At 44.2% G+C, this 22,166-nt stretch overlaps 1 protein-coding gene and 1 long non-coding RNA gene across 3 annotated transcripts; both read right to left on the reverse strand.

Annotated features, from left to right (window-relative positions):
- Window positions 1-106: 106 nt before the first annotated feature.
- TMEM231 (transmembrane protein 231) lies at window positions 107-16,902 on the reverse strand. 2 transcript variants are annotated; one of them, XM_057314474.1, is made up of 8 exons: window positions 16,660-16,902; window positions 16,392-16,561; window positions 5,957-6,085; window positions 5,476-5,619; window positions 3,891-3,972; window positions 2,395-2,505; window positions 1,983-2,026; window positions 107-1,880 (listed from the first exon to the last, which is right to left on the reverse strand). In XM_057314474.1, exons 1-8 carry the CDS (start codon window positions 16,796-16,798, stop codon window positions 1,851-1,853), a joined length of 849 nt encoding a protein of 282 aa, XP_057170457.1. In that variant the 5' UTR covers window positions 16,799-16,902; the 3' UTR covers window positions 107-1,850. The 2 variants fall into 2 exon arrangements, with proteins under 2 accessions (XP_057170457.1, XP_057170456.1); XM_057314473.1 differs by having other exon boundaries at window positions 107-2,026.
- Window positions 16,903-18,805: 1,903 nt separating this feature from the next.
- On the reverse strand, window positions 18,806-22,125 carry LOC130544138 (uncharacterized). Its single transcript, XR_008960154.1, has 2 exons — window positions 20,141-22,125; window positions 18,806-20,002 (listed from the first exon to the last, which is right to left on the reverse strand). It is a non-coding gene; the product is annotated as an uncharacterized LOC130544138 (long non-coding RNA).
- Window positions 22,126-22,166: the final 41 nt, after the last annotated feature.

The following is a 22,166-nucleotide window of genomic DNA, read 5'->3' on the forward strand; positions in this document are numbered from 1 at the left end:
TGGCAAGGCAAGGCCTCCGGTGAGTAACTCGGAGAAGTGTGTGCAACCGCTGCCCTCCCCGCCCCCTTTCCAAACTCTTCTTGAAAAAGCCACACGCAGCCTTCCATTTTCAATATTTTAATTAAAAAGGTACAAAACGTCATGGTTCTTTATACAAATTTTGCATTAAAATAATTTCACAAAATGCAGAGCAGTGTTTATTCACATCTTTAGCTATCTTTCCATATTCATTACCTTTTTGTGATTCAAACCAGAAACCGTTTTTTTTTTTTTTTCATTTATATCCAAGAAAAAATGCTTAGGTATATAAACAGCCCTAGATATTAAAAGAAAAGGCAGAGGGGCCAGGGGTAAGCTATCTATGTGCTTGAATACTTCAAAAGAGCTGTTATTTTGGTCAGCTCTTATTTTGGTCAGCCTGAAAGAAAAGGTGCTTTGGAAATGAGAACTGAATCTCCAAGGTAAACTGAGGTATAAGTGAGGAGTGTGTTTGTGAGTGGGCATGACCTATGGATCACAGCAGGCGTGTCTCCAGTGCCAATGATATCTTGGGATCATAAAGTAGATCCATTTGTCCTTTGAGGACAGCTCTTCTGCTCAGGCCAAGAATGGAGAACTCGTCTTCCATGTGCAAGAGAGGCCCGTTTCAGCCATCCCATCCTGCCGACGCTCACTTAAGCAAGAACCTGCTAGACTTCTTGTCATTTTGCTAATGGCCAGGCCAGATAAGGTGGGCTGGGCGAGCATCCCCTCTATCCCCTCACTCACCTTGTGTGTCCATCCCAAAGCTGCTCACTCTGATGGCCACCCTGTTCCTTCATCAAGGGAAATACAAGTAGCTGCGTTTCCCGCTAGCCTTCCAAATACACTCTGTGGGGGTTGGCAGAGGGAGCCAATACCAACAACAGCTCCTCTGTCACCCACGTCCTTTTCAAGAAGGGGGAGGGCTGTCAAGGAAGAGAAGTGGCAAGTGTCCAGGCTGTTGGAGGAGGGCTGAGAGAAAGAGACTGTGGTTACCATCCTTACTTCCCCCACTGTTGCTGAGGGGATTGTGAACAAAACAGCAGTCTGGCCGAAGCCTGCTGTTCCAGGGGCACAGACAGGGCGAAAGGCAGGGCAACAAGCCAGCCACAGCAGGGCAGGGATAAAGGGCCACTCAGCTGAGCTGATGACAGACGACTGTCTGTTAGACCGAGGGCAGGTGGTCCTCGTGCCCGAGTCGCCCACCCGCACACGTGTGCATGCATGTGCTCTCGAGCGCTCCCTTACTCTCGCTCCCATTCTCCCCTTCAAGGCCTCTCGGTGCTGGAAACCGAAGTTCTGAATGGGAAATTTAGATGCTCAGGACTGGAAAGTGCTACTGATTTGCATATCTCTCTCAGGAGAGCCCTGAAAAAGAGTAAAAAGTGGTTTACAATAGTGGGAAGAAATGCATAGCATGTTTCTCAGTTCAAGAGAGGAAAAGTCTTTCCTTGACCAGAGATGGGACTCTTTCCAAGACTTCTGAACTGATTGTAGTTTTCTCCTGAAATTCAAGCCTAAGGCAAAAAAAAAAAAAAAAAAAAAAGAAAAAGAAAAAGAAAAAAAAGAAAAGAAAAAAGTAGCAAATTATAGCCTTCGAGAACCCTTGGATGTTTCCACAAACTAGTCCCTGATGAGTTTGTAGGTGCTTAGAAGATATGGATTTGTGTAGAGAAAAATGAGAAAGGATTGTCCTTTGTCTCTGATAGGAAAAACACACACACCGGCACGTGTCCTTGGGCTCTTTGCAAAAACTTCTTAGGATGGCAGTTCTCAGAAGACAACAACGAGGTAGGCAGGATCCTGCTTAGTTCCCAGAAGCCGTCTTCTTATGATAAGTGCTCCTTATACACTTCTCCCTGGGGCATTACCGTGACAGGGATTGTGGTCACCACCTGATTTTGAAACACAAATCTTTTGATTCTTTCAAACACCCAGAGGAAGATAAGCAGGATACTAACATACTGGATCCAGGCAAACTTGATCATTTCCCAGAATCCGGGTAGATATGTATAGACAGTTAAGGAGCCACAGATGGTATTTTCTAAGTGGAAGTTAAACCAAAGGCTTAGTTTAGACGGGAAATGGCAAAAATGTTTCAAATACTCTTAAGATAAAAAGGATGATAAAAGATTATTAAGGCATAAATATGGATGATTTTGACCTGGGAGAATTGCCCAGAAAGAAATATGAAGAGGAAATAAGTAATTTTTTTCCCCTAAATGAACAGCAGACGGAGTCATTTGAGTGGGGCCACAACACTGTAGCCATTCCCAGTCGAAGGCCTCCCACATCTGTTCCTTCTTCCTTCTTGGGATGATGGAGGAACCCTCCTTTTTCAAAACTGAGCTACTGTGGCTCTTTAACAGAAAGGATATGAAATGACTTCCATCGGGTATCGGATGACAGCGTGAATCACAAATGGAGCTTCGGCAGCCCTTCCCACCAGCCAGATGGGGTGGGGGTCTATCAGGACGGTGGTTACTGTAATACAAGCAGGAGTTAGTCCATGAATGCTCTCTCAATAAGGTAATGAGGGCTAGAAAAGTACTCTATAACCGCTCAGCAAATTCCGCACGGCAGAACTTATTCCAAAGAAATGATTCAAAAGGAGAGAGAACTGATGTGCAAATCTGCTCACAAATTATTCATTAAAATACTTGTCAAAATATTTATGTTAGGGGGTGTCTGGGTGGCTCAGTTGGTTAAGCGTCTGCCCTCGGTTTAGGTCATGATCCTGGAGTCCTAGGATTGAGCCCTGCATTGGGCTCTTGGCTCAGCGGGTAGTCTGCTTCTCCCTCTGCCTCTCCCCCGCTCCATGCGCTCTCTTTCTCAAACAAATAAATAAAATCTTAAAAAAAAATAAAAAAAAAATCGGATCCTAAAATATTTCTAAACTATGATAAGAGCTGTATAAAAAAAAAAACCTGCTATGGACAAAGACTAGAAGGAATAAAGAAAGAAAAGTTGTAGATGAGTGGTTTTTGTCTTAAAATACCGTCAGGTTTGGAGTAATGCCACCAGTGTATTACTAAAAAATCAGGAAGAAATACTGGAATTGCAGTCCTCCTATTTGATAAATATGTATATATAGTATTCATGATGTCTGGTTGCCAAGTAATGCTTCAGATGCCTTTAGAGAAAACCTCAGACCACCAACCAGCCAAATGTGCTGAGTCAAGTACATTGGGCTGGCCTGACAGCCTTTCCTCCATAAGGGATGGACACACGCTGCCTTCAGCCAGAACCTTGGGCCCTCTGTTCTACCACAACTCTTATATGGGGTAAGTCACTCGCATTCCTCAGTTCTACCTGAAAACTAGGGATAGCAATTTGTCTTTGGCTTCTTTTATAAGTGTGGTAGTGGGGACCAACTCAATTAGGTGTTTATATAAAAAAGGAAATCTATCAAGCCAGTGGTGGGATAAATATGGCACTTAATAAATACAGCACATAACTCAGCACTCACCTGCTGGACTCTAAGAGTAGTGGTATGGTGGGGTGGGGTGGGGTGTGGGTCTTTAGATCAGGAGGGAAAGGACAAATCCCGGCAGCCTGTTCCCCTCCCATTACTGAGTATTCACTAGTACTGATATTTTCAAGGGCTCCGATTCTTTTTTTTTAAAGATTTTATTTATTGTCAGAGAGAGTGAGCACAAGTGGGGGGAAAGCAAGCTCACCACTGAGCAGAGAGCCCGATGTGGGACTAGACCTCAGGACCCCAGGATCATGACCTGAGCCGAAGGCAGACGCTTAACCGACCAAGCCACCCAGGCGCCCCAAGGGCTCCAATTCGGTTTTTGTCCAATGGTCCCACTAACCTGGAAGGTCCTTGAGAAGCGGCTGAATGAACTATACCTATGACTCACCATTCCTTTCCTGGTAAGCAGCAACAATGCGGGTGAGGTCGTAGTCAGAGGCAAAAGGGCTGGTCCCGTTAATTACAGACACCTGGGAAATGGCAGGAGGCCATGGAGTAAGCCCCCAGCCACTTCTCCACTCCTCTTTCCACCCCTCCGCCCACCCATGCTGATCTCAAGGACCACCCTTTTGTGCTTGGTGACCTACTCCAGCATCAGTAATCCTTTTTTCAAGGATGGATGGATGGTGACCACCCCTGCCCCGGGCCGCCTTGCAACAATTTAAATCATCTACATTCAGTCTTCCCTTAAAAAAAAAAAAAAAGATTTACTTACTTTAGAGCGACAGAGAGCAGAAGCATGAGTGAAAAGGGCAGAGGGAGAGGGAGAGAGAACCTCAAGCAGCCTCTGGGCTGAGCACGGAGTCCAACACGGGGCTCGATCTCGTGACCCTGAGATCACGACCTGAGCCAAAACCAAGAGCTGGATGCTCAACCCAGGCACCCCTAAGTTTATCTGGAACAGTCCTGGTTTATGCCTGTAGTAACTGATAATATCACTCTTTCATTTTCAAAAGTAGCCCACCCCAACTTACATGGGCTCTCTTGGGATAAAAGAAAGGTTAGTGATGAGTGACCACAAGCACGAGTTCTAGCATTGGACAGATGATTTATGGCTCTGTTACCTTCAAGTGCCAGGACATTGGGAAAATTACTTAATCTCTGTCTGCCTCAGTTTCCTTATGTGTAAAACGAGAGTTCATTCTTTCAACACGTCTGAGTGCTTACAATGTGCCAGGCCTGGTTTTAGACTCCGGGGTGACAGTGGAGAAGATGTCAGTGCTTTTAGCACTGGGGGAGACAGTAAGCAAACAAACCGAAAACTTATCTTTACCATTTCCAGTAGAAGTAAGGAAAATCAATCTGGATGAAGGATGATGGGCAGGGAGGAGAATGCTCTTTAGAAAGAAGCATCAGGAAAGGACTGTGTTCAGGGACATTTAGACAGGGACCCGAGTGGAATGGGAGAGCAAGCTATGTGGATACGTGGCAGAGGGAAAGGCCAACGGCAAAAACTCGGGGTGAGGGGGCAGGAGCTGCTCTGTGGGTTTGAGGAACAGCAAAAGGGCTGGTTTGGCTCAAAAGGAGCACGGGGGCCCGTGACAGGATGAGCGGCCGGAGAGCTGGGGAATGACAGGAGCCGGCATCTCTGAGGCAGCCTTGACGGCCGAATGAGATGACAAATCCCTACCCCTTCACTCAGGGCTGGCATACGTGACATGCTTAGTGAGCGGAGGTGACTTATGACTTCCCCAGTGTTATACATAAGTCACGTGTGTGTGCACACGGGCACACCCGCAAACAATAAAAAATTCAGTTCTTCAAGACAGGTTTTTGTTCTCTTTTTAGATGCAAATACAGGTGTATCTGTCTCTATATTTGGAAAGAATTCATGGCAAGAATTCCTCAGAAATCCTCTTCTGTGCCACCCACAGAAAAATGCTATTTCCAACTTTCACGTCTCCCTTTTCAAAGAGCCTGATGAACAGTAACATAGAGAAACAAGAGAGATGGACAGTTCGGAGCCTCCTTACATTGTATCGGACATCGAGGCCACCGCAGCTCAGGGGCTGCTTCTGCTGCAGCCTCAGGTCCCCGTTCACAGAGAGCTGGGACCCTGGAACGGCGAAGGAGGACTGGAGAAACGCCATGCTCTGCATCACGAACGTGGACATCCTCTGAAATCGTTAGAAGGAGAGACAGTTTCGGGCAGATCTGAAGGCTCTGGGTCCTCAGCACTGGCCCCCCTCCCCGTCTGTGGTGGCAGCCTCCTAGTCCCTCCAACCCCCCGGCTGGCCATGCAGGAAGCTCTCTGCCCGAACCCTCTGAGCTATCGATAGCTCAAATTCATTAATATGGCCCCAACGAGAAACGTGCCATTTGCCTCCATTAAATCCCGAACTACACCTCAGAGGAGAGCCTTCTGCAGCGTGGGTTTTCCTAGGAATCAGGCAGGGCTCAGTTCTATGAAAGCACAGAAAGGAGGGGAGGGGCTTCCCTAAGGAACCGACTCACGTGCAATTGGTAGGAGAAAGTCAAGATCAGCTGCACACCCAGAACGTGCTCCGTGGACTGCAGGGGAAGCTCTAGTTTAAAATGTAACATATCCATTTTCCCATCCTGGTTCCTGTCTTCTTCTCGAGTCTAGGAAACCCAAAGACAGCCAGTGGTCCTGGTCCTTAACACGTCTGGGAAGAATCCGTGTCCCTGCCGTAACACAATGACCCACTGTTCTGCTATACACGGGATTTAGCTCCCTCACCGGAAGAAAAAAGGAAGATAAATAGGTATAAGGGGATCAGTAGAGGGGAAAGAGACCCGATGTGCTGGCCCCTTCACACTCGTGCTTCTCAAATATTCAAGGGCCACACTGAACAGGAACACCCGGATGGCATTTTGTTGTTGTTGTCTCCTTTGATCTTTTTAGTTTTGTTGCTGGTGTTTCCTTTTTCTTCTTTAGAAACACGTCTGAGTTTGGACGGAATATTTAAATAGCACGTTAGAATTGACTTCCTCTCCAGGAGTCCTTTTTTTTTTTTTTTTTTTTTAATAGAAAAGAAACGGATCCTCATCATTATGCATTCATTCCCCAAACAGACTCAGGAGAAAAACACCAAACTCTATCCTTTCTTCAACCACAAGTGTCTTTGCTTCAGACTATCGACACTGGAAGTCACTCTTATCATTGCCGTGGGGGCTTGAAAGCCTCCTGCATCTTTCAGTGCCAATCAATAGAGTGAAAAAGGAAGCTAAAATAATCAGCAAATCATTAAAGCTACACAGATAGTTTATAAATTATGGACACAAAAGTAGGGAAAACAGAGATCTAAGGAGGGAAAAAGACAAATGACAGCTCATAAAAAAACACCAGAATCCAGTCTTGCCGCCCATAGTCTGAACTTATGCTGACCCTAAAATGACTAACGGGAAAGCTGGCACTGAAGTAGGATCACTGGGGACATGATTCCTTGGGACAGCTCTGGATCTTGTTGCTACAAGCGATCCTTTTCCCCTGTAGGTTCCCAGAAGGATTCTACCATGGCATATCAACATTCCCGCTGGCATGCTCCGGGAACAGATTCCTTTTGCTTTCCACTGTCATTATTATGCAAGGAAGAGATTCTTTGTTCTTTTTCAGGCTCCTAAGGTTGATTGAGATGAAGCTATCTCAGTTTTCAGAAGCTTTCAATCATGTCTTTCCTTCAGACAATAATGTCCTTATCCTAGGCCTTGTTATAGAGAAACCTACCCTTTCTCTTCTGTTGGATTCTGTTTTCTCTGTCCTGTTCCATCAGCTTCACAGGTGTAGGGGAGGGCTATCTGTTACCAGGGCTGACGATCAAGTTACTGAGGCAATTATGTATTAGCAATTATGAGTAGAACGGAAAAGAGGCTGCCTTGTCTTCCTGTGAATTTTCTTCAGTTGGGAAGACTTGCAAGACAAAGTCGGATTCACTCTCTGTAGTAGACCCGTACCTTCTGGATCTTTAGGGTTGGAGAGGAAGACAAAGATCAAATGTCTAAATTTGCGAGACAGGCAGGATACTGGCTGGGCGGAATTGCCAGAAGAATCCAGACCCCAACACAGTGTGGGAGGGAGAAAAATGCATTTTTTCACTGGATCTTTACAACAAAGCCTGAGCTAAGCAAAGCAAGTATTATCCCCACTGCACAGACGAGAAAATTGAGGTTCAGGGAGATTGATGGATTTATTGGGTGTGGCTAGTAATGGTAAAGATTTGAAACCATGTCTGACTTCAAATCTGGTCCTCTTTCCAGGACTAAAATGTCCAGACTTAAAAAACAAAACCCAAACCAAAAAAACCCTCAAGGAGAAAATGGTGGCTTTAAGATAAATCTTTTTGCAAAGAGCCGCATCAAAAGTTTGAAAGCAAGTCAGTACACTGTTCGTGCACACATTTTTACTCTATGTTCACACAGGATAGAAACCTGGCACAGCACCATAATTAGTGTCTGCTTGTTAAATTCACTCATTATTCTGTCAAGTATTTTTTTTTTAGGGGTCTACTATGTGATGAGGGAACGGAAGGCAAGCTGAAGACAAAGCAGAAGCTGACACCCTGCACCCCCCCCCATGGGATGTATGTGACATTCCTCAGGCACTCCTGGCTGCCCTAAAGGACAAAGAAACAGTCCTTACTACCTACAGCCCATTGACAAGTCCTTGAAACAGGCACAGTGACATTCCTCTAGGAGTTCAGCTGCCTGGATGTTAATACTTTGCTAAGGGCAAAAGGCAGCCCTAGCCTGACCCCCTCCCCTCCACCAAGATCCTGTAAGTCTACTTTAGATCCTGTAAGTCTACTTTAACGTATAAAAATTCCTTTGGAAACTTCATTTATCTCTAACCCCCCCCCCCCAAGATACGTGTTGGCAATCATCCCCCAAGCATATGGCCCACCGATATACATCTGAAGGGTCTCGTGACTCAGGTTTTATTAGACAGTAATAAATGACCTTTTCCCAACAACAGCTAGCCCCCTCAAGGTCCTGGAAACCTTGCTTCCAAAATTCCTTAGACACTTATGCTATCCCTAACCCCCTCCCAACTTGAGGGTATATAATGGGCCATTCCTCACAACCCCGGGGCAGGAGCTCTTTCTGCCCACGGGTCCTGTCCCCGTGCTTTAATAAACCACCATTTTGCATCAAAGACGCCTCAAGAATTCTTTCTTGGTCGTCGGCTCTGGACTCAACCCCACTGAACCTCACTTATATTCCCCAACCTCATCACTATGTGCCAGGCACTGTCAGGTGCTGGAAATATAATGGCAAACAAAATAGACAAACTCCTTACCCTAATCAGGCTTACATTCCCAGCCAGGGAGGCAGAAAATAAATCAATAAACAAATAAATGTGGTAAGAACCACAAAGAGAAATGAAGCAGGCTTTAATTACAGAACGACAGGGAAGGATTTCACAACCATTTTTATAGAAAATATTAAGGAAATCTGACTGTGGGAGGCCAGAATGAAGTGAGGCGGAGAGGCACAGAAATATCTAGGGGAAGGACGATCCCTGCTGACAAACCGCACCTGCTCTGCGCTCCACATGAAGTGGGTCAGTGCTTACGGGAGCAACGAGGCCGGTGCAGCCGAGTGAGTGAGAAGAAGGGAGGTGGTCTCTTGCTCGTGCTCTCTTGCTATCTGTCTCTCTCAAATAAGTAAATACGATTTTATTTACTTAATTGAGAGAGAGAATGAGAGTACAAGAGGGGGGAGAGGGAGAAGCAGGCTCCCCACTGAGCAGGGAGCCCCAACGTGGGCCTTGATCCCAGGACCCCGGGGTGATGACCCAAGCCGAAGGCAGACACTTAACCAACTGAGCCACCCAGGGCTCCACAGCAGCTATTTTAAGATACCCAGAGAGGACACATTGTGACTTCAGAGATGTGAAAACTGTATCTCAGACACTACAATGCTCTCCACTCATTTTCCTGCACCTCCTATTGCCTTCAGACCCCATAGACTCTGGGTCCACACATGTCTTAAAGAGCTAAGTGAGGCTCGTTGAAGGGAGAGTTCACCCTGTGCTTGTTCCTTCTGTCCTTAACAACAATAGCAACAAGAACCTCGGACTTATAAAGCATTAAAACCACAGGGACTTTAGAGACACCGTTCAAGGTGAGCTGACCAAAGAAGCAGCAAGGCCGTTTCTGGCTTCTGAGCCATTTTCCCAAATTAGCAATCACAAAACCACCCCCCAGCATTTGGTCAAACCTTGACCTGAAACCACTGCTTCTCCAGTCTCCTGCGCAGTTTCTCAGACAGGCTGTAGTTAGTCTAGCTTTACCTTGGGAGTTGGGAAAAAAAGTATTTTGTTGCAATAAGGGTTAAGAGTATATGATACAGGGGTGCCTGGGTGGCTCAGCTGTTAAGTGTCTGCCTTTGGCTCAGGTCATGATCCGAAGGTCCTGGGATCAAGCCCCGCATCAGGCTCCCTGCTCAGTGGGGAGCCTGCTTCTCCCTCTCCCACTCCCCTTGCTTGTGTTCCCTCTCTCGCTCTCTCTGTCAAATAAATAAAATAAAATAAAATAAAATAAAATAAAATAAAATAAAAAGAGTATATGATACAGAATGACAAACACTTGTGTGGCAGTCTTGACTATTTGGTTAACAACAAAGCAAATGAGTGTATTGTGTAAGACTGACGAATCACAGACCTGTACCCCTGAAACAAATAATACTATATTTAAAAAAAAAAGAACTAAGCAAACGATATCACTTCGCTGAGTCTTGGTTTCTTTACCCGTAAAACAGGGGTATAACCTCTACATCACATGGTTACTATAAGGATTAAAGACGTAATGTATGTAAAAAAAAAAAAATTAAGAGTTAACACTCAGTGATTATCACAGGCCAAGTACTATGTAAAGGACTTTAAATGTATTATTTAATGATGAAATGCTAAGCATATGCCTAAAACATAGTAAATCAACAGTAATTTTTATTCTATGGCTCATAAGTATATCACCAGGGGATCACCTACCTGCTTTAAAACAAAACTGAGACATAATTCACATACCATTAAATTACCTAAAATATAGAGTTTGGTAGATTTTAGGATAGTCATGAAGTTGTGCAGCTATCACCCCTACCTAACTCCAATTTCAAAATGTTTTCATCATCCAAAACAGAAACCCTATGCCCATCAGCAGCCACTACCCATCTCTCCCCACCCCACATTCCCCCAGCCCCTGGAGCCCCTACGTTCTTATCTCTACAGATGGGCCTCTTCTGAACATTTCATATAAATGCAATCAGACACTGTGCTGTCTTGTGGCTGGATCCTTTCACTTAGCATGTTTTCAAGATTCATCCATGCTGTAGCATGTATCATGACTCCATTCCTTTTGGTGGCGGAATAACATTCCGTTATACGGCTACAACACATTTTGTTTATCCATTCATTTGCTGATGGACATCTGGGTTGTTTCCCCTTTTTTGCTATTAGGAATAAAGCTGCTATGAACACTTGTGTATGAGTTTTTGTGTAGACATAACTCTTCAGTTCTCTTGGGTACACATATACCTAGGAGGGGAGGTGCTGGGAAATACGGTAATTCTACGTTTTACCTTTTGAGGAACTGCAAACTATTTTCCAAAGCTGCCCTGTCATTTTATGTACCTACCTGCTTTTAAATTTTTATTTTTTGGTTTGTTTTTGCCTTACTTGGGCCCTTTCTAAATTTTCCTTTAAAAATTATTGTCATTATGGGGTACCCGGGTGGTGCAATCGGTTGAGCGTCTGACTCTTGGCTTCGCTCAGGTCATGATCTCAGGGTTGCCAGATCGAGCCTCACATGGGGCTCCGTGGCTCAGTGGGGAGTGTGCTTGAGATTCTCTCTCTCCCTCTGCCCTTCCCCCTGCTGATGTACTCTCTCTAAAATAAACAAATAAATCTTTAAAAATTGTCACTATAATCTAAAAATCTTGAACGTATATTACGTTTTCATGATACAAAATTTAAAAGGTACAAAAGGATATAGAGTAAAAAAAGCTTCTCTCCCACCCTAACCTCAGCCACTTAGTTCCCTCCCCAGAGCAATCAGTGTTGTCTTTTGAATCCTTCCAGAGTGAGTAAGAGCATTCATGTACGTTTATGTATACACACCCAAACATATATTCTTTGATATTTTTTCTATTTTTATGTGAAAGGAAGCATATTATATACGATTTTTGTTTTTTCTACTTATCAATTTCTTTTGGAGGTAATTCCACATCAATATATAGAGATCTGCTTTATTTAAAAAAAACAGCTGTGCAACATTCCACTGGGTTTATGTACCACAATTTCTCTCTCTCTTTTTTTTTTTTTTGAAGATTTTATTTAGTTTTTTGACAGAGACAGCCAGCGAGAGAGGGAACACAAGCAGGGGGAGTGGGAGAGGAAGAAGCAGGCTCCTACTGGAGGAGCCTGACGTGGGGCTCGATCCCAGAACGCTGGGATCACGTCCTGAGCCTAAGGCAGACACTTAACGACTGAGCCACCCAGGCGCCCCATGTACCACAATTTCTCTGATGAGTCTTCTATTACTACATGGTTGTTTACCTTATTACAGTGCTGCAAAATGCAACTTTCTATGTATGTCATTTCACGTGTGTGCACAAACCTTAGGATACCTTACTAGAAATGGAAGCAGGCACATGCATTTGTAATTCTGATAAATATGGACAAATATTGGGGCACCTGGGTGGCTCAGTCAGTTAAGCGTCTGCCTTCAGCTCAGGTCATGACCCTGGAGTCCTGGGATAGAGTCCTGTGATGACAGGCTCTCTGCTCAGCAGTGAGAGATTAAAAAAAGGCATCTCAATATATTCGTTGCATTCCTCTAAACATGAGTGTGACTTCCTATGTTTAAGAGTCACATGTGTTTTTTCTTCTTTGAACTGTTTACATACTTTGCCCGTTTTTCTATTAGGTGGTTAGTCTTTTATTTATAGATCTGTAGGCACTTTCTGTTAGGAAAATGAGCTTTTTACAAATGATACAAATGATAAAACTTTTTTCCTAGTTGTATTAGTGTTTTGATTTGTGCTTATGGTTTTAACATGCCAATAATTTTTTTCAAGATCTTATTTATTTATTTGAGAGAGAGAGTGTGCGCGTGTGCACAAGCGGGTCTATGAGCAGAGAGATACGCAGATTCCCCACTGAGAGGGGAGCCTGAAGCAGGGCTCGATCCCAGGAACCTGAGATCATGATGTGGGCCAAAATCAGATGCTTAACCGACTGAGCCACGCAGGTGCCCCTATTCCGTATTTTAAATTGAATCTTGATCTATCCGGACGTTAATTCTGGTGTACGGTCTGAACACTGGCTTCATTTTAACTTTTTCCAGATGGCTTTCCAGTTGTCCCTATACCATTTTATTGTATAAGTCATCTTTCACCACTGATTTAAAATGCCACCTTCATCATATTTAAGTCCTTTTCTATACTTTTTATGCAAGTCCCCCAAGCCACACTGCTTTATTTATTATGGCTTTAAGGTATAGTTTCATATCTGGGGGTGCTATTCTCCTCTTACCCTTCTCTTTCTCCTAGAATATTTCCTTCTTTTTCCATATGGCAGTCTGTCCCCCCAAATTGTCATGTTTTCACCGAGAATGCATTAAAATTATAGATCAACCAAGGGAGAAGAGATAGCTCTATGATGTTGAATTTTCCTACCCAAGAATATGACAGAGTACCATTTTTTATCTCCTTTGTGTCATTCATCAGTCTACTTAAAGTTTTACTCATATAGATCTTGCACATTTCTTTTTCTAAATATTTATTTATTTATTCACATTTATTTATTTATTTATTTATAAAGTAGGTTCCATGCCCAGCCTGGAGCCCAATGCTGGGTTGAACTCACAACTGTGAGATCAAGACCTGAGCTGAATTAAGAGTTGGATGCTTAACTGACTGAGCCACCCAGGAGCCCCCACTTTTTAAAAGAAATTTTTTTAAGTATACATTTCTTGTTAAGCTTATTCCTAATAAGTTTATCTTTTGGGGTTGCTGTTGAGATCTGTACTTTCACCATATCTTCTAGCTCATTTATTTGTATCTCCTGATTTCAAACTATTCTTAAACGAAGAGCTCAGCTGGAAAGGAAGCAAATCATTTACTGAAAAAGAACGCAGATGACATAGTTCATAGATTTCTTACAGACTCTGGTCTAGAATGGAGGGGGGAAAAGGAATAGGAAAAAGGAGATTTGGTTTTGTGTTTTATAGTATAAAATTACCCAGTGTTAAAAAGGATTAATCACTCTGGGCACCATAAAAATAGAGGCAGTCTTGGTTTCATGGATCAAAAATTGACACACACACACACACACACACACAAGAAGCAGAGGGAACATGGGCAGTGCTCTCGAGGGAATAGTTCCTGGTCACTGAGATAAGAGCCAAACTAACTAGCAGTCCACTGGAGAGCCAATCCGTTGTAGTGGATGAACAAATGAAAAGAACAAATGAATGAAACCTAATGCTATCTCGTTGCTTTCACTTCAACTTTTCATGATTATGTCTTAGACTTAAGTAACGAGAGAGTATGATAGAGAGGAATACACAGATGTAATGAAAACGAAAAACATCTACCCAAAACTTAAAAGACAGGTAATGTTAACCTAAAGTAAAACTAACAAGGGGCTCCTGGGTGGCTCAGTTGGTTGAGCATCAGACTCTTGACTTCCACGCGGGTCATGATCTCAGGGTCAGGGGAGTGAACACTGTCTCCTAGCATGGAGCCTGATTAAGATCCTCTCTCTCCCACCTCTGTCCCTCTGCTCCGAACACCAGCCACCCCCCCACCTAGTACTCTCTCTCTCTCAAAAAAAAACTAACGAAGTTAATATTTTGTTTGGAATAAAAAAACCATTTTGTTTCTGCTTGTGGAAAGGAAACACATGCATGCAGAGCACCAGAAATACAGTGGGTATACAGTGAAAAGTAAGGGTACCTTGACACGGCCTCTCATCCACAGTCACCCTTCCCCACATGCATTATCATCTCAAATAAGAATAAAAATAGGCAGGGGCGCCTGGGTGGCTCAGTTGGTTAAGCGTCTGCCTTCGGCTTAGGTCACGATCCCAGGGTCCTTGAACTGAGTCCTGCATCAGGCTCCCTCCCCATTCAGCAGGAAGCCTGCTTCTTCCTCTCCCTCTGCCTGCCTCTCCCCCTGCTTGTACTCTGTCAAATAAATACATAAAATCTTAAAAAAAAAAAAAAAAGAATAAAATTAGGCAACATGTCATGATTAGTGAGGAGTTATTGATGGAAATCTGTCTCCTACTCCAGTTCTACTTTTCAAAATCAATTTGAAAGACCTGATCATTTAAGAATGAAAAGTGTTCAACAATGTTTGTTACAAAACCCAGAAGACTTCCAGCCCCATGGCAAATATTTTCATCTCATTTGCCTGACTATTTAGAAATCTATCTCCATCCTAGTCTTTAAATAACCTGTGCACTGGCAATTCTGGAATTCTCAGTTTCAGGCATTCTTTACTGACTTCCCACGAGGAGAGATGAAGGTTTAGTTTTCCTGCCTCCACCCCCCCTCCCAATTGAGTTAAACTCTCATTTTGGTTAGTTAATCAATATTCAGGGTTCACATATTTATGACTACGTGAATTCTATTCCTTTCTCCCTTTTCCTTACTTTTTATTTCTCTGGATTTAATAGTTATTTGCTTGCTTAGTTTTCTATTTACTGGTACAATGTCGACAAACAGCTTGCACTCCAGTTCCTCACAATTTGCTGTTTAAAGGTGTAAGATTTACTCAAAATCTTGTTCACTGCAGTATTCTCTCTACTAGTGAAAAAGTAAAAGCCCATCAAATATCCACCAACAGGGAACTAGTTAAATCTATCAGCTTTTCCATATCATGAAAATTTTATGTAGATCTTAAAAAGAATAAGGTTGATTAACAAAGGTACATGTCCCAAACTCAGCCTTTAATTTTGTGTCATTATGTATACCTGTAACTCTTTAATATTTTACAATGAGCATGCATTTTTACAATCAGAAAAAAATTAATCGGAAAAAAGTAATATGAATTATATTTTGTTTGTAGTTATTCGTTAGACCAATCAGATGTAAAATTTTTTTTTCATTTTATTTAGTTGCTGGAAGAAGGTCTGAAATTTTTTTCCCAGCTACACAAGTTGGCTTGTAGGCCAATCATCTCTGAGATGTGTAAAGCGATTCAACTTTGGAAGAAGAAAAAATAGAATTTTTGTACTTCTAAAGGACAATGTTTTCAGAAAATGAGCAGAAATGGAATGATTGTAAAGAAAGCACTCACTCATCCTGAGCCAAATACTAAATTAGAGACAGTAAAATGCTTCCTTTTCATCCTGGACAACTGCTAGATGAAGTAGCATCTAATCCTACAAGCCCAGGGAGGCGGGACTGCGACCCCAGCATATTGTGGATGGGTCGCTTAACCAATCAGCGCCTCGGCTTCCACATGTCAGGTCTGCTTGAAAATGCATGCCCTTAACGGCGGTCCCTGCTACGATGCACAACCGCAGCGACACACTGGGTTAATTTCTAAGAACAGCGCTCGGCCTTCGTGACTCAAAGAAACTTTCGAGACCACGCATCCATCAGGACAGGCCCACGGACAGGATGGGGGGCCAGAGACAGGACCTCCCCAAGTTTCTGTAGGACACATGCTGACAGCACTGGCTAACATTCTTGGGGCCGTGGACCGCTTGGAGAAGTCGAATGAAACAAGAGTCACTTCCCGGGAAATTAAACGCATGCTCAGGCCAATGCGCCTGTGTACACAACTTCCGTGGGTTCACGAACCCTTCCTTAAGACCCAACCTGGGCTTCCCCCGGCCGGGGCCGCTCGCGCTCTCCCCGCCACCCCCAGCCACCCCCGCCCAGTCCCGGTGGGCCTCGAAGCCCGGAGGGGAACCACGCACCGAAACGAGCGGGACGCGCAGGTGATCCCCCTGCAGCCGGTTGAAGGCGGGGAACGTGCTCCAGGCGAGGAACCCGCCGGGCTCGGGTCCCAGTAAGGCCACGAGCAGCACCTGGTGCTGGAAGCGCACGGTCGGCTGCTCCTCGTAACTGCTCCGCTTCAGCCAAAACCCTGAGGTAGAGAGGGCGGTGGGGAGGAGGTCAGGAAGGCGGGCACCGGCGCAGCTGGCCTTGGGGAGCTGTGCGCGCAACGGCCGCGAGCAGGCTCACCGTGGCTCCGGAAGGCCACCAGCAGCGGCGGGATGTACGTGAGCGCGGCGGCCAGCAGCAGGAACAGCGCGGCCTTGGAGCAGAGCCCCGCGCGGTAGCCGCGCTCCACCGGGTGAGAGAAGAGCTCGTAAAGCGCCATGAACGCCGCGCGGATTCCGGCCGCTTGCCCGGGACCCCTACGCGATTCCAGAGGAAGGACCAAGTTTGGCTTCTCCTGGTTGCCATAGCCTTGGTCTCCACGGCAACCGACGGCGCAGGGAAAGGAACCAATAGCGAGGACGCAGGGTCCTGGCAGGGGTGGGGCTAAGCGGGGGCGGTGCCCGCTGGTGGGCGTTCGTCCTCGCTTTACGCGTTACGTGCGTTTTCCAAAGGCTAAATGGAAATAGGTTTCTGTATCTAGCATCGTAACCATTTCCTGTGTTAACATCTGTGTAAAATAAGATTTTCCTAAAAAGTGACTTAAAGTCGTAACCTGCTTATGTGTCATCTGTTAATCCGCAATGTGGTTCATACTTAAATCCAACCAGTTACAGCACACCTTCCACTGCAGGAAAACACAAAACGTTAAGTGTGTCTGTGCTCCTGGCCCTGGCCCGGGCTAAGACCAAACCCCGGTCCCTTTGTCTCCAAATTTCTGTTGCTTTCACTATCCGCCATAGCAGGACAGACACAGAAACAGGGCACCAATCCCCCAGCTCTTGGAGGGATAAAGGATAATTACCACATGGCTCTCTCTGCTATATTTCATCACCTTATGCGGGGTACAAACTTGGCTACCGGTTTTAGGGAAAGCTGTGGCCTTATCACTTAAATGAATGCTTCCTCCACCACCACCACCACCACATCCAAACCGGAATTTTGAACATGGCAGAAGGAGGTGTTTTGTTTTGTTTTTTACCATGGGCAACAGCCAAGTTCTTTACCAGAAAGCCCTGAAGGATCACATTGCAGTGCCAAACGATAGTGTGAGGTTTGTGGTCAGAGTGGAATCTAGGAGGTGATGCCTCTATTTTGAAGGCAACCTAGGAATGGCTTTTAGATGAAGAATAAAGCTGAGATCCTAACAATACAGGTGCTTGAGGGGTCAAGACCTGACCATTTGGGAAAATCATCCAGGGTCCTCACCACAGTTCAAGATGACAATATCAGCTATACGATTTTGACATATCAGGTCCAGTACTACTCATCCTTGCTTTAAAGCTTTTCTGGGGTGGCAACACAGCTTTTAAATACAGCAATTGTTAGGCTTAAATCTATATTTTGATTCTGACATTACACCGTATCTATGATTTAAGTGAATGACTTTCATTTATTGAAATACTATTAAAACCGTATGATTTCACTCATATGTGGAACTTAAGAAAACAAATGAGCAAAGGGGAAAAAAAGACAAACTAGAAAACAGACTATATATTACTATATAGAACATATATAGAACAAACAGATGGTTACCGGGGGGAGGTGGGCGGGGTATGGGTGAAATAGGCAAAGGGGATTAAGAGTGCACTTATCTTGATGAGCACTGAGTAATATATGGAATTGTTGAATCAGTATATTGTACACCTGAAACTAATATAACACTGTATGTTAACTACACTGAAATAAAAATTAAAAAATAAACAACCATTAAAATAAGATTCCAGAATGGATGGTTCTAGTGTAGCCTCCTGAGAGTAGCTCTACACTGGAGGAAGGAGGTGTTTGCCTTCAAAGTTCCTTCTTTCAGCAAAAGGAAACACATACTGTACTGCTGAGACACAGGATGGTGACTGCTAAGAATTTAGGTGTATGAAGTGCCTCCCCTGAGATGCCATGAGCTTTGCAAAAGTAATAATAATGGTTATTAATATCTATTCTTCGCTCCCATGATTTGAAGAAGCTAGTCTTTGTGGTTTTATTTTGATTCTTTAAGAGGGAACATTAGTTTTCAAAAATGCTAAAGATCTGTGTATAGTGTGTCATTAAAAAATTTTTTTTTTATTTGCCAGAGGGAGAGAGAGAGAGCACAAGCAGGGGTGAGGGGCAGAGGCATGGGGAGAAGCAGCCTCCCTGCTGAGCAAGGAGCCCCATGCAGGGCTTGATCCCTGGACCCTGGGATCATGACCTGAGCTGACGGCAGACGCTTAACTGACTAACCACCCAGGTGTCTCTGTGTCATTTTAATATATACATAACTGAGAACTTACTTCTTAGTTTCCATTTCCGTAATTTACAATTTACTTTTTAAAAAGATTTATCTATTTTCGAGAGAAAGAGAGCGTGCGAGCAAGGAGAGAGAGAGAGAGAGGGAGACAAGCAGACTCCTCGCTGAGCCAAAACCAAGTTAGACAGTTAATGGACTGAGTCACCCAGGCACCCCTTCATACAATTTACTTTTAAGGACAAAGAGAGTTGTTCTCTTAAAACTACACATTTTTATCATGTTCTTTTCCTTTCTAGAAGCTCCCATTCAGGGTATCTTCAATCAGTTTAGAATACCTGAATGTTTGCATCAGGGCTTAACAGCATTTCTACATCGCTTCCCAGTTCCCTCTTCCAATCGCAGCCTTTGTTTCTTTTTTTTTTTTTTTAAGATTTTATTTATTTATTTGACAGAGATAGAGACAGCCAGGGAGAGAGGGAACACAAGCAGAGGGAGTGGGAGAGGAGGAAGCAGGCTCCCAGCGGAGGAGCCTGATGTGGGGCTCGATCCCAGAACACCGGGATCACGCCCTGAGCCAAAGGCAGACACTTAACGACTGCGCCCCCCAGGCGCCCCCCAGCCTTTGTTTCTATCTATTAAGGGAAGTTTATCCTTTGGAAAATGTACTCTTCTCTCTGAAGCATAAGATTCACATTCTCTGTGAAGTCTTTCTTGATAAACCTCACTTGGTTTGGTGTCAGCCCCCATTGCCCTAACCATCCCTCAGCGTCCATGTTCACAGACCTCTCCAACATTTGAAATTTATTCTGCATGTTTTATAAGTCTGCTAATATGTAATTGAATACTTTTATTATCCTATTTTTTCTTCTGACTCACCTTTTCAACTAGCCACCCCCTCAAGGAAGGCATTTGGTTTCTTTAGAACCTTCAGTAAGCTAAATATAATGACCCCATAAGTAAAGAAGATGATGCATATCATCAGGACAGATCAGAGAAACCAATTAGAATGGTGAGCTGGAAAAAGACATCAAGAAAGTAGGTAAAGATAGAAGACAGAAAGACACTGCACCATATTGAGACCATCAGGTTACATGCCTGTAAGTGGGTGACTGACGGGATCTTTCCCCTGAGAAGTATACGAAGGTCTTTCAGGTGCAAGGTGGTGTACACATGCCTTGGATCAGGATACAATGACCAGTTCTGTAAAAGGAAGCAGGGATCTTCAGTCCAATTTCAAACTCCTCCACTGATTCACTGACTGTCCGATGGTAAACACCCCCCTTGATGCCTCAGTGTTTAATTCTATTTGCAAAATAGGTATTTTCAATTTTCACTTACTGTTTAGCTGATCTCATCTAGTTCAATAGCTTTAAATACTTCTCTCTTGAATTTGAGACTCATAGACCTATTCACTTACTCCACATCTTCATTTGGATGTGTCTCTTGGGAATCTCAGACTCAATATATCCAAACCAAACTTTGATTCTCACTCCCCCAAGCTGGCTCCACCCTATTTCAGTAAATGGCAATTCCATCCTTCCAAAAACCCTGACTTTGACTTGTTCCTCGTACTTCATACCCAATCTATCATCAAATTTTGTTGGCTCTACCTTCAAAATGTATCTAGAGTACAACTGCTTCCCACCACCCCCACAGACACTATCTTGGTCTAGGCCAACATCATCTTCCACTTGGATTATCACAACAGTTTCTTAACTGTTCCCCTGGCCTCCATTCTCAACCCCTTATAGTCTGCCTACAAAGAAGCTAGCCTACTCACTTCAAAAGGAAAGCCATACCATGTCACACCTCTGCTTAAAATCCTCCACTGACTTCTCATGTCATTCTAAATAAGACCCAAAGTTCTTCACATGGAATTCAAAGCTCCATAGTTTTGTTATACATCTCTTTGATCTCATCTTCTAACATACTCCCCCTTGTTTATTCAGCTCCAGCCACAAGGGGTTCCTTCTTATCTCTAGATCCCTTCCTGTCCCTATGTCAACTACTTTACCTAATTAGCATTCTATCGCACCATCACTCATCACCAATCCTGCTTTACTTTCTAGAGAGAACCTCCCATTACCTGACATCTTTATTTTTCACCTTGTCCCACTAGAATGCAAACTCCACGACAGCAGAGGTGTTGTCTGTTCTGTTCACTGCTTTCCCCCAATACCTAGAACAGAGCTCCTGTATGCAGCAGTGATAATTTCCAGGTATGAAATTCAAAGGATTTTTCACTTCATTAAAAACAAGCAAGCAAACAAAAACCTACTTTGTTTGCTCAGACAATCTTAAAATAACCAAAATACTTCTAGAATGAAGCTAGATTCCACAGCATCTATCAGGAATTACAACTATAGGAAATGATGAATGGCAATGTTCAAACGTGCAAGCCTTTCAGATGCATCAGAATCACAAGCACATGGCAAGGATCATGTGCCCAATTAAATGAATATTCTTGTTATGTATTCACCAGCTCATAAACAGATGTTGACCCAGAGCAGACTGTCCTGATGACTGTGCTAGAAGGAAAGGAGAGACATCACTGGAGAATCTCAAGGCATATGCTCAGGCAGGTGACACACACGCACACGCAGCCTAGGCTGTGATTGCTGAAATCCATGCTGACTGCCAAAGAAACCTGTCTTATGACCAACTCTCAGGGGAATTCTCTCAGCCTGACAATCACCTCTAACTCCTCCGCAGTTAAGCTTAAGGGGTCTCTTTGTGATAAGTGCGATGTTACGCTCCTCAAATGCGTATTTGTGATACCTTTTCTTGTATGTTTAGTCAAACATTTATTCACGAAAAAAGAAAGGAAATAGAATTTGTTTACATTCAATTTCTAGGTCCAAGCAACCTGTTATGGCTGTCTCCAATACTGAACTCCCGCTTGTCATCAGTACCTCTCCCCATACAGTCCCCTCAAACTAGTCACACCCTCTGTATTGCGCCCCTAACCTATTACCACCTCAAGCAATACTCCCCAACTGTCAATGCCATAAACAGATTCCCCCCGCCATCACCAACCACGAAAGACCCCTCTTCCGTCATCATACCTCCAAAATTCCCCTTGTCACCGAGACTTCCCTCAAGAAAAGCCCTCTATAAAAGCCCTATCCTATCAGCCATACCCTCAAACTCCTCTTCCCGTTACCAACGTTCACCGAGACCCCACTCCTGTTACCAGCTCCCGACAGCATCCCCTTCCCAGTCACCAAAACCCCTCACAGAGACCGCGCAGCGAACATCATCATCCCTACTTCCCCTCCGTAGCCCCTAGTGGCGCCTTCTCCTGCCCTTGCCCCTTTGCGTGTGGTCCCCGCCCCCTGACGCGGCGTCCCGGCGAGTGGCGCCG

The sequence above is a fragment of the Ursus arctos genome, unplaced genomic scaffold (assembly GCF_023065955.2).
Source record: "Ursus arctos isolate Adak ecotype North America unplaced genomic scaffold, UrsArc2.0 scaffold_19, whole genome shotgun sequence".
In the NCBI taxonomy this organism is placed as follows: domain Eukaryota; kingdom Metazoa; phylum Chordata; class Mammalia; order Carnivora; family Ursidae; genus Ursus; species Ursus arctos.

Coding starts and splice junctions, on each gene's coding strand:
- TMEM231 (XM_057314473.1), bottom strand. CDS start 16,798: ATGGCGCTTTACGAGCTCTTCTCTCACCCGGTGGAGCGCGGCTACCGC. Junction 5,620..5,956: donor CTTTCTCCTACCAATTGCAC/GTGAGTCGGTTC, acceptor TAACGATTTCAG/AGGATGTCCACGTTCGTGAT. Junction 3,973..5,475: donor GCCTCGATGTCCGATACAAT/GTAAGGAGGCTC, acceptor GCCATTTCCCAG/GTGTCTGTAATTAACGGGAC.